The 12,027-nt window shown below is 48.2% G+C and overlaps 1 protein-coding gene across 4 annotated transcripts in view; it reads right to left on the bottom strand.

Annotated features, from left to right (window-relative positions):
* The window catches only part of HEATR5A (HEAT repeat containing 5A), a 502,340-nt gene that overhangs the window by 395,293 nt on the left and 95,020 nt on the right, over nucleotides 1-12,027 (bottom strand). For all 4 annotated transcript variants that reach the window (XM_086936964.1, XM_086936962.1, XM_086936966.1 and 1 more), the window contains exon 11: nucleotides 3,259-3,370. In XM_086936964.1, coding sequence (XP_086793090.1) covers nucleotides 3,259-3,370 — 112 coding nt within the window. The remainder of the gene's footprint in view (nucleotides 1-3,258; nucleotides 3,371-12,027) is intronic.

Below are 12,027 nucleotides of genomic sequence, written 5' to 3'. Positions count from 1 at the left end.
CCTAAAGGGCTGGGGGCCTTAGAGCCCTAAAGGGCTGGGGGCCTTAGAGCCCTAAAGGGCTGGGGGCCTTGGAGCCCTAAAGGGCTGGGGGCCTTGGAGCCCTAAAGGGCTAGGGGCCTTGGAGCCCTAAAGGGCTAAGGGCCTTGGAGCCCTAAAGGGCTAGGGGCCTTGGAGCCCTAAAGGGCTAGGGGCCTTAGAGCCCTAAAGGGCTAGGGGCCTTAGAGCCCTAAAGGGCTAGAGGCCTTGGAGCCCTAAAGGGGTACCAGACCAGAGTCACACAGTACCAGACATTTATTTATATTTATTTATTTATTTGCATACTTGTAGAGCGCAACCTATCACCCAGAGGGCATCCTGGCGCTTTGAACTTCGGCGGAAACACCACTCACTGCTCAGACAATTTTCGGAAACAGATGCGTTTTCAACGCTTTCCTAAATGGTAGGTAATCCTTGTGGCTTCTCAGAGAGAGAGGCAGGGAGTTCCAGAGTCTGGCCGCCGCAACACTAAATGAGCGGCCACCCATCCTGACTCTCTGGAACCTCGGAACCACCAACAAGTTGGCCGAAGATGAGCGAAGGGGCCGAGAGGCAGAGTACCAAGCAAACATGTCACGAAGTGGTACTGGGCCCTGTTGGTGTACTGCCTTAAACACCAAACACGCAGCCTTATACACCACTCGCAAATGCACCGGGAGCCAATGCAGGTCTCTTAAAGCAAGAGTGGAGGAGCTAGACCTGGCACGCGAGAGAGCCAACTTGGCAGCCATGTTCTGCACCCGTTGTAGCTTCCCCACCAGATTTTTTGGGGCCTCCAGAAGCAGCGCATTGCAGTAATCTAAGCGACTTAGAATAGTGCTGAGAACTACCTCTGGCCTGGCCTGGGCGGGGAGAAGGGGCAGAACTTTGCGCAACATGCGTAACAGCATCATGCACGTAGAAATGGTTTTGTTTACGTGCAAGTCAAGCTGTAGGTTAGGGCCAAAAATAACCCCCAAGTTGCGGGCTGATTCCGCCGCCGCTACTGGTTCCGGAAAGGCAGTGGGCCAGAAGTTCTCTGGAAGAGCCCGCGGAATTCGATCACTGGAGCAGTGGAGCACCTCCGTTTTAGAGCTGTTAAATTGGAGGGAGTTGGCCCGAAGCCAATCCGCTGTGGCTGCCATACAGCGATGAAAAGTCTCCAGCGAGACCCCGTTGTTTCCTTCCAGAGAAAAGACCAGCTGGGTGTCATCGGCATAGTTAAAAGCCGAGACACCAAAAGATTTTATAAGCTGGACCAGGGGGCGAAGATACAGATTGAAAAGTATAGGGCTGATGGCCGAGCCCTGTGGGACCCCCTGACCCACTTTCCTTGACTCAGAGCGGAATGGAGGAAGCGAAACTAGCTGTTGCCGGCTACCCAAATAAGAAGCCAGCCAATCTCTTGCACTCCCTGTGACCCCGCACTCCTCCAGTCTTCTGATGAGGGTTTGATGGCAAACCGTATCGAACGCGGCCGACATGTCGAGCAGCACTAAAGAGGCTGCCCGACCACTGTCGACACGCGTCCGAAGGTTGTCCAGTACGGTAACGAGTGCTGACTCCGTCCCGTGCCCGGGGCGGAAGCCAAACTGTGCCTCGTCAAACCAACCGATGTTCTCTAGAAAGCCTGAGAGCGAGCGGGTCACCCATTTTTCTATGATCTTAATAGGAAATGGAAGCAGGGCGATTGGCCTGTAGTTGGAAAGACAGGCAGGGTCTAACGTTGGCTTCTTAAGCAGTGGAGAGACTACTGCTAGCTTCCAGCAGTCAGGAACCCAGGCCGACTCCAAAGACTGGAGGCAGATGGCATGCAGCGGCGGAAAGAGTTCTGCGTGGAAGACCTTCCAAAATTTGGGAGGTAGTGGGTCGAGCGGAGAGCCCGAGGCAACCGTGTGTGCCAAGCTGCAGAATTCCTCATAAGAGGGACAGGGAAACTGTCTTAGTTGGGGTCGACTGGATAGGATATCCGGAGCTCCCAACCAAAGACCTAGGTCACTCGAATGGGGTCGACTGGGTGTTCCGTCCGGAGCTATCAGAATGGGACCAGGTGTGCCCATCTGGGGTCGACTGGATGGACCACCTGGAGCTCCCACTCCAAGCGTACCCTGTGAAAGAGCTGCATCAGTCGGCTGGGGTGGACTGGGTGACCCGTTCGGAGCTCCCGCGCCAGGACAAAGCCCGACTGACCGGGGTCGACTGAGCGGGCTAACCGGAGCTCCCAGGCCGGGGGCCGCGGGCAGAGGGTTTTTTAAGCCCTCTAGGATCTTAGCAGTCTTCTCCTCAAGAGCACCGCCAGTGCGTCGCACAGGGCCTGTGACGCCACGACCGTGTTGGCCACACAGGCTGGATGAGACAAGTCCCTGACAATTTTGAACAGGGCTTGAGATTTATTGGGCACCTTATTCAAGGTGGATTCCAAAAAGGTCGCCTTTGCCAACTTGATCTGCACCTTATAGCCCTGCAGTGCGAGCCTAAACGAGGCCTTTGCCGATGGCAAATACTGCTTCCTCCACGCCCGCTCAGCACGTTTGCAGCTCAGTTTAAGCAGTCGTAACTCTTCCGTGTACCAGGGGAAGGCACGGTTCACTCTCCCTCGAGACCTACGAAGAGGCACCAGCTTATCCAATCTCCACAGCCAAGAGCATCAAGCGCCTCAGATAAGGACAGGCTAGCAAGGAAGATGGATCGGCAGTTGGGCACTATATGCAGGATCTTGAATCGATTAGGGTTACAGCATGGATGTAAAGTATGAATCATCATAGCTAGTTGCTGCTTCCCCTGGCTTCCCGTTGGTACCACTGGAACAGCATGTGCTACCCCCGATATCAAGGATCATGAAGGCAGGGACAGGAACAGAAAGTAAACAGGGCTGCAAGTGCCCACTTCATTCTCTGTAGTTTCTACCCTGCCCTTTCCTTCGCCCCACAGACACAAAGAGGATGAGGCTGATGGGTTAGAATGGGGCAAGCAATCATGGCTAAGACACTGATGCGGTCTAAAGGTGCACGATGCTCCTTTGCTACTGCTTCAATTTTGAGGAGTTAACACCCATGGGCCAGAGAACAACACTTAATTCTCACAGTTTTTAAAAAGGGCTGCTATCAGGCCAGCCCCGTCCCATGCCCTTGTATGAAGGTCTAACCCAGCAAATTAAAACTGCAATTTATGCAAGAAAGGCAGGCCTTCCTAAAGTTTAAGATTCTACATTTACAGAGTAGATATTAACTCTAAGTCACTTACCCAATGTCATCAGAGCAGATATGAGGAGCCATCCAGCCTGCGTCCGTTGTATGGATATGCGATTATTTTGAGCCGCACTCCGCAATAAATCTTCTGCTAATGCCAAGACCTCCTGTTAGAAAACATAAGAATATCCGAACACTTTAAACAGTCAACAAATCCCAGTTTTGCTTATCTCAAGGTATGGGAGGACTAGGATGTCCAGTGTTTCTTGTTGTGCACATTTTTTTAAAGTATATTTTACCCTCTTCTCTTACTAGGATCTCTTGTGTGGAAGGCAATCTGTCACCAAGCCCTGAATGCAAGGCAAGCATATAGATGCAGATGAAAGTAGAACAAGATGGCACACACCTTCACACTGCTGTGAGGGTCTTCTAAGCACAGGGATTATCCCGGTTTGTTGCTCGTTCCATCTTGATTCAAGTGGGGTCGCCATACAGCAGTGCGTTACAATGATCTACCCTGGTAGATACAGTCAGTGAGTGAGAAGGGGCTCTAGCATATGGCTGGGTTCAAACTGGAATGGCATGGTGAGCCAAAAAAAAAAAAAAAAAAAAAAAAAATCGATGGATTTAGGCCCAGATCTCTGTACTGGCTGTGAATGTATGACATTGTTCTGCATTCTGTCCATCAATTGTTGTTTTTGCATTTGTCACCCCCCGAGTGGGACGGGTTTGCCCAGACGTGAGTCTCTTGTTCACTTTGCCACTGGATTCAAACTATCCCGGCTGATGAGGGGTGAATGCCCGAAACAGGTCCTACCATGCCTGTTTTCAATTCAGGGAGGACCTGGCCGCAGTTCGGTCTGGACTGTTCCTATTGGGCGCAGGGTCAAGACTGATTTGTATATGGCTGGGTACAAACTAGAATGGCATGGTGAGAAAAAAACGATGGATTTAGGCCCAGATCTCTGTACTGGGGTGAATGTTTGACATCATTCTGCATTCTGTCCATCAATTGTTCTTTTTGCTCTAGCAAATACTTCCAAGCCCCTGGCTCAAAACCTGTGAGTAGGGAATCCAAACACCTAGGCAAAAGACTAACACAAATCAGTTCACATAGGAGAAAAGGAGCAACGTCCACACACTCAGGGATTTTAATCAAGATGGTTGCAATCTGTGCTGCGACTATGTTTACTTGTAAAGCAAAGGGTACGTGCGTAAATGTAGGTGGCTGATGCTTTGAGAACGACGCAAAGTCAAATGTGACAATTATACCTTTTGATCTGACAGATGAATTTAAGGTGCGTTATGCAATCAATGAAAATTATTTAAAAATATTTTTAGTGCAAATGTTATCAGTGTGGTTTGTTGTATGTTGTATTGAGAACCAAAATAAAAATAAGTACGTGAAATACATTTAAGAGCAAAAACGGATGAAGATTTAGAAGGCAGGGAGACATAGAAAGAATTGTCGTATATGGAAGGAAACACAGCACAGGTAATTGTATTATGATTGGATACATTTTCCCCCCAAACATAAGCTAGAGAGAGGTTCTCCTCTTTGGAGAACTAAAGGTTTTCCTTGTTTAGTTGTATTAAGCATACAAACCTGTACACAGAAAGAGTCAACAAAAGCACAGCAGTTCACATTTGATGCATGAGAACATTCCAACATATTAAAGGTGTATTTAGATCTGCATAGTGAAAGGTACATTAGAGAAGGTTTATGATACTTACCCTAACAGCTGTACAAGATATACTTCCACAATGCTGGACAGACTATTTTTTGGTCCTCTTCTCCTTGAAGGTAGCCAACCGCCGTCAACAAGATGGCTACTTGTCAGCTACTCGAGTTAGTAGAGAGTGGTCTAAAATACTCAGGTTAGCAGACCTCCCCCAGCTTGTTAATGACAGTTTTGTCATGCACGACTCAGCGGAGGTGAAGTACCTGAATCTACGTCATCAGATTTGCAACTCGCTGGATCAACTAGCGCCATTGAGGAAAGCTAAAAATTGTAAAAAGCCTGGTATAACGAAGAGCTGAGATTGATGAAGACTAGCTGTAAACAAGCTGAAAGGAAGTGGAGGAAGAACTATTTAGAGGCAGATAAGGTAGCCTTAAAAAATCTGATCTGATCCATACCTATAAAGCATTAATAGGCAAAGCCAAGGCCAAGTACCTTGAGGAGATCATTCTTCACTCCTCTAACAAATCACAAACTTTATTTAGTTTAGTTCGAGGCCGGTCTAACCCAGACTGTGCCAAATCTACTATACCGGCTTCACAAGAATTGTGTGATAACCTGGCAATTTCTTTCAAGGAAAAAAATCAGTAAAATCTTAACAGGACTTAAATCCCCGGCTGAGGAGGATGGGTACCTACATACAGATAACGTTACCTCATTAAGCAATGGTATAATTGAGAAGGAACACATGACAGTCCTGGATCACTTCCCGATGCCCTCACAAGAGGATTTTCATGTAATTGCTGCTGGCGTTTCCTCAGGTTCTCCAAGGGACCCACTCCCTCATTTTGGAAGTTGTTTGGAGGCAAACTTTTCCTGCTTTTGTATCATATCTGCAGTCAATCCCTAGCCACAGCTGTAGTTCTGGACTGCTTGAAAAAGGCAGTGCTCTCTCCTTTACTGGATCCCCATAGTCCCTCCAACTATAGACCCATTTCCTTGTTACCCTACCCTATTAAGATTTTAGAAAGGGTAGTAACCAAATCCCTCTCAAAGTATGTTGAGGATAATCAGCTGCTGGACGAAGTCCAATTTGTGTTTCGCCCCGCACATGGGACAGAGAATGCCTTGGTGGCAGTCCTGGAAGACATGAGAATGCGCGCAGATAGTGGTCAGACAGCCTTTTTAGTGCTACTTAACATGTCGGCCGCGTTCGACACGCTTAACCACCGGATCCTGATTAGAAGGCTGGAGGAACTGGGCATTGTGGGCAAGGCACGAAACTGGTTACATTCCTATCTCTCCAATACGCAGCAGGCAGGGACTCTGCCACCTTTTTTTTCTCAATACAGAGATGTTAAACAGGGGGTACCTCAGTGCTCGGCTATCAGCCCTATCCTGTTTAATTGATACTTTCGCCCTCTCATTGTCTTAATAAAATCGTTTGGAATCAATGTCATCAATTATGCGAATGACACTCAGCTTGCCTTCACTTTTGAGGGCAACAATGCAGTGTCTCTGGAAAAGTTCCATAACTATTTGCATCAAACGGCAGATTGGCGGAAAACAAATTCCTTACAATTTAATGTGGAAAAAACTGAAGTCTTGTGGTGTACGGCAGGTCGTATTCAGGGTCCCCTTCCAACAGACTTCTGACCTGGCTAATAACTCCTTAATGCCCACTAATACAGTGCGCAATTTAGGAGTACTGACGAACAGCAATCTCCAGCTGGACTCCCAGGTGAATGAAACAGTGTGCACCTGTCTGTCCCTACTACGAGCCTTGCGTAAGATTCTTCCATTTCTGCCCACTGCCACTAGATCTCAAGTGGTTCGGAGCATCGTCTTAAGCAGAATAGACTATTGTAATGCACTGCTTTTGGGCGCCACAGCCTCTCGGACCAACAAAATTACAGAGAGTGCAGACAATAGCGGCAAAGTTAGCACTAAACCGGCCACGGGAAGCCTCGTCCTCTTTGGCCCTTAAGGTTCTACACTGGCTGCCTGTTGTACAAAGGGTACAATTTAAGGCACTTTGTATTGTCTACAGGGCAGTACACAAAATCGGGCCTAAGGTACTTCAAAGGAAATTTGTATGGTTCTCGCCTGCTAGATCCCTACGCTCATCCTCTGCATATTTGGTCTGTGTTCCCCATGTGCGAATGGGAGGCAGATCCTTTAGCTTCACAGCATCTAGACTCTGGAACACACTTCCCCTGGAGCTTAGACAATTGAACACCTTGTCCTGCTTCAGGAAGGAACTGAAAATCAGGCTGTTCCCTAGAGAGTAGATCGTGCCTTCTCGGTTTGTTTCTCGCTGCTCAGCAATCTAAGCGCCAGGATACCCTTTGGGTGACAGCCGCGCGATATAAGTGCACCTTACATCTCATTACACCCTGTAAGCATCTGTTCTTGGCATGTAGAGCTGTAGATGCACATGCTTTGCGCAAGTCCGCCATCTAGTGTTCGGCTCGGATGACTACAAGTGGTTATTGTTCCAAGAAGTTTTCTTCAAGTCACAAGGCTGTGTGACTCCTCATCTTGGGAATACTGTGCATGGTCATATAAACCATCTTCAGATTGTTTTGCCATGGATAGATGAGAATTTAAAGAATGCGGTGTATTTAAGCACTGAGATGGCCATGTGTTGGTATGAGATAAAGTACATAAACAGAAATATACAGTAACATTTGGGGAGAAAGGACGGCGCATATGAATCTACAGCACTACATGCCACAAACATATGCTTACAGGGTCAATAAAAATGCTTTCGAGGCATGTGTACTGTAGATACCCATGCTTTGCATAGACGGTAAAGCAGTCCCTCTCCCTCGGTCGTGGTTGACTTGTTGGAGTTGTGTGAGAAAGTGAGTTTCTGTTGCAGTACCCCCCCCCCACTTTTTGCATGATACCTGATGCACTATTCCTTGGTGTGCCCTGGGTCCCTGCCAATCAGGTACTCAGGGACTGTGTTTCTTCCCTAAAAACTGGACAAAGCCTAAACCCAATTGGCATCTCTGGTCACATGTCAGCCCCTAGTAAATGGTACCCTAGTTACCCAGGGCATTGTGACCAGAGAAGACCCCTAAGGGCTGCAGCACTTATTGTGCCACCCTTAGGAGACCGGCACCCTGACACCCACACACTGCCTTTGCAGGCTGAGTGTCCTGGTGCGGAACTAAACAAAGAGTCGACATGGCACACATCCCTGTGTGCCATGCCCACAAACTCACTGCCCTGGCATACATCAGCCACCCCTTTAGCTGGGTGCCGTATGCCAGTGGTGTGGGCACAGGTTCATGAGCCCTGTGCCCCTAAAGTACCCAGAGCCATTCCTGGGCACTTTAAGTGCAGTGGTGCCACTAGGAGTATAAGGTGCTGGGAGGTTGTCATTACGAACGCCATAGCACCATAATGGCTACACTGAAGACCGACAAGTTTGATATCAAACTTATCAGCACATTAAACCCACACTGATGCCAGTGTGGGATTTAATGTAAAATGCACTACAGAGGGCATCTTAGGATGCCCCCTGAAACCTAACCTACAATCCACGTCTTGTCTGAGAGGTTGACTAGGCTGCCACACAGCAGACATGTTGCTGGTCCCCTGGGTGGAGAGCTCCCGCTCTCCTGGACCTGCAACAATGCACATCCTGGGACGAGGTGCCAAGTCTCCTCCCCCAGGATGGGCAGGGGAAGCGTCAAAGGCATTCCACCTTTGTGAGCTTCTCCAGACCACTTGCTGTACTCAGCACTGGCCCCCACCAGTTCTGACCCCACTCTGGTGGGAATCCCTATGTCAGAAAGGGGAGGGTGCCAGCCTGTGCCAACTCCACCCCTCAGGTGGTAGAGGCGAGGATGAGCGACCCCGGGCTCCGGCCATCTTGAAGATGGGGAGCCCTGCCTAATCACAGCTAGGCTCCTGCCCCCTCCCACAGGAGAGGAGCAGGCTAGGGGGTGTACCCACCCCAGGACAGGGACCCATTGGTCCCTGCCCTACCTATAATGCCCCTACATTTAGTATTTAGGGGCACCCTGAACCTTCTTCCACAGAACCAGATTCCGAAACAATAAAGAACAAGAAGACCTGCCATGCAGCTGCCAAAAAGAGGAAGACATCAACTTATTTGGCCCAAGCCCTACCGGCCTGTCGACCCTTGAACCTGCTCCTGCTAAACCCCGGCGTCGCCAGTTGTCAGCAACCTCAAAAACCCCGGAGGACCGACTGCCTTGTGACTCTGACTATCTGGGTCTCCCACGAACAGTGGTACTGCTCAAAGCAAGTAACGAGCCCTGAACCCTGCACACTCTGCACCCGCCAAGCCTGGCCTGTGCTGGAGTGAATCAAGACCCTGAGGACGTCCTCCCAGCGATTCTGACCTAGAATCCCGTGCCCAAGGACCCTCCTCGACGACCCAGACGACGCCTGCAGCCTCAGGACAAGGGACCCTCCACCCGCAACCAGCAGGGGATAAGATTTCCCGACCTCAAAAGACATCCCTGCACCCGGCGCCACACGGCCCCCTGTGCCCAACTCCTGGGTGCCTACCTATCCTCCAAGATCCCAACTTACCCCTCGAAGTGTTGGTCGCTCCAGAAGATCCTCCGTACCCGCGCCTGCAGCCTTTGTTCCCTTCTCAAGATCCTCATTGAATAACATTGAGCGCCCGACGGCTCAAAAGCACCCTGCACCCAGCCGGCCGAGTGCCCCTGGCAGTGCAACCTGTACCATATCCTACTTCCCCATTTGCCCTGAGCAAGTGACCAGGAGCCCAGCTCCCACAGCCGCGTGGCCTGCTAGCCAGCAGCCACCAACCGAAGGCCCCCTGCCTCTCATTGGATAACATTGGGCCTAACTACCTCTGCACCCGGCTGCCCCAGTGCCGCTGAGGGTGTACCATCTGTACCTACCTGACCCTGGGGGACCCCCCCCCCGAGTCTATGCCCAGAACCTTAACTTCACCAGTCGAGTACTCACCTTAAAACCGATGACTCACTTTCCTGCCATAGGATAACATTGACTGGTTTGACTCGAAAAATCTTCCAAGTGTGAAGTTTGAAACTTTAAAATATTCCTATAAAATCAGCCGAATAACAAATTCCGAAGTACTCACCTGTGATCAGGAGAAAAGCCAGTACTGTACCTTGTAGCCCAGTACTGAACCGCAAAAGTAATCCTAACCTGGTTTACTAGTAACCTGAATTTTCTCCATAGGAATCCATTGTCTGCTTTTCTATGAAATTTCTAGTCTACTTTTGAAAACTTGAAATATATCTTAAAAATTGTAACAACTACTGAAACGTAATTGCTTACCTGTTTTGCGTAGAGACCCCAGTGCTGGACCTAGGAGCTTAGTCCTGGATTACAAAAGTAACAAGAACGTACATTACCTGTAACCTGAAATTTCTCCCATTGGATAACATTGCCAGATTTTCATTGAAAAGTTTCTAAGTGTGAACTTTTAAAATAGCTTTATATTTCTTAAAAATCAATGCAATAGCCAAATCGTTTTTGCTAAATCGTTTTCAGCTTCGACCCAAAGACTGAATCTAGGATCCAGTCCTGAGATTACAAAAGTAATCGATAAAGTAACCAGCTGCATTTATGTAGAAAAACCATTGAGCTCAATGCTAAATTGTGTTTAGAATTGTGTTGCCTACTGCAACCCCCGTACCTATTGTGTTTACCAAGATTATTGCCTTTCTGCAAGGTACTCAACTGAGACCTCTCATATTGTGAAAAGTATATTTTGATACCTGTTGGCTCTAAAAATAAAAACACCTATATCTTTTGATATAAAAAAAATTGGCCTGGAGTTCAGTCCTCGAGTGTGTGAAACCTTTTGCTGACTGAGTGTGTACAACAAATGCTTTACACTGTCCTCTGGTACTGCCTTACTGCTCGACCAAGCTACCACTTTAGAGAGTAAGGTCACACCTGGCTTTAACCTCTGCAATACCTCTGGGGTTTGTGGCCTCTATACACACTGTACCTTACTTTGGTCCAGTGTATATAGAGCCACTTTCTCACAGGTTGCAGTGGTTAGTCTTAAGTACTGCCTGGCCAACATTGGCTTGTTGGCATGCAAATACATCCTCACAATAATGTTTTGTGAAGGTGTGTGGAGTGGACCATGTTGTTGCTTCGCAAATATCAGCAATAGGAATATTCCCTAAAAAATATATAGAAGCTCCAATTTTCCCAGTGGAGTGAGCTTTAGGAGGAACAGGCAAAAGTCGGTTCGCTTTGCATAACTTATTTGGATACATTTAACTATCCATCTTGAAATGCCCCATTTACAAATTGCTTCTTCTAAACAAGGAAGTGCAAAGGCAAGGAACAATTGTTTAGTTTTTCTAAACAATTTAGTCCTGTCAATGTAATACATTAATGTTCTTTTTACATCCAAAGTGTGTAATGCCTTTCTGCAACAGTGTCTGTTTGTGGGAAAAACACTGGTAAATCAATGTACCGATTAATATGAAAACTACTTTGGTAGAAATTTAGGGTTAGTTCTAAGCATCACACTAGCTTTGTGTAGTTGAAAGAAAGGGTCTTCTAGGGTTAACACCTAAATTTCACTGACTCTTCTAAGATAAGTAATAGCAATTAAAAAGACAAGTTTCCGTGAAAGATATTGGAACTGACAAGAACGTAATGGCTCAAAAGGAAGACCCATTAACCTTGTTAGTACAATGTGAGAAAGTGCAATCTTTCTTGCCTTTGTATGCGCCCACTTTTTTCTGAATTGCTGATGTGCTTTGACGGAGTGTGCCCTGGGCTCCTGCCAACCAGGTACCCAGGGCCTGTGTTCCTTCCCTAAAAACTGTGTTGAAACAAAACCCAATTGGTATCTCTGGCCACCTACCAGCCCCTAGTAAATGGTACCCTAGGTACCCAGGGCATGGTGACCAGAGAAGACCCCTAAGGGCTGTAGAACTTATTGTGCCACCCTTAGGGGACCTGTACCTGGGTACCCACACACAGCCTTTGGCAGGGTGAGTGCCTAGGTACAGAACTAAACAAAGAGTCGACATGGCACACAACCCTTTATGCCATGCCCACAAACCCACTGCCCTGGCATACATCAGTCACCCCTCTAGGTGGGTGCCCTATGCCAGTGGTGTGGGCCCAGGTGC

Source organism: Lissotriton vulgaris, chromosome 9 (assembly GCF_964263255.1).
Source record: "Lissotriton vulgaris chromosome 9, aLisVul1.2, whole genome shotgun sequence".
Taxonomy (NCBI): domain Eukaryota; kingdom Metazoa; phylum Chordata; class Amphibia; order Caudata; family Salamandridae; genus Lissotriton; species Lissotriton vulgaris.
Note: the sequence above shows the minus strand (reverse complement) of the source record. Positions and strands in the feature narration are given on the sequence as shown.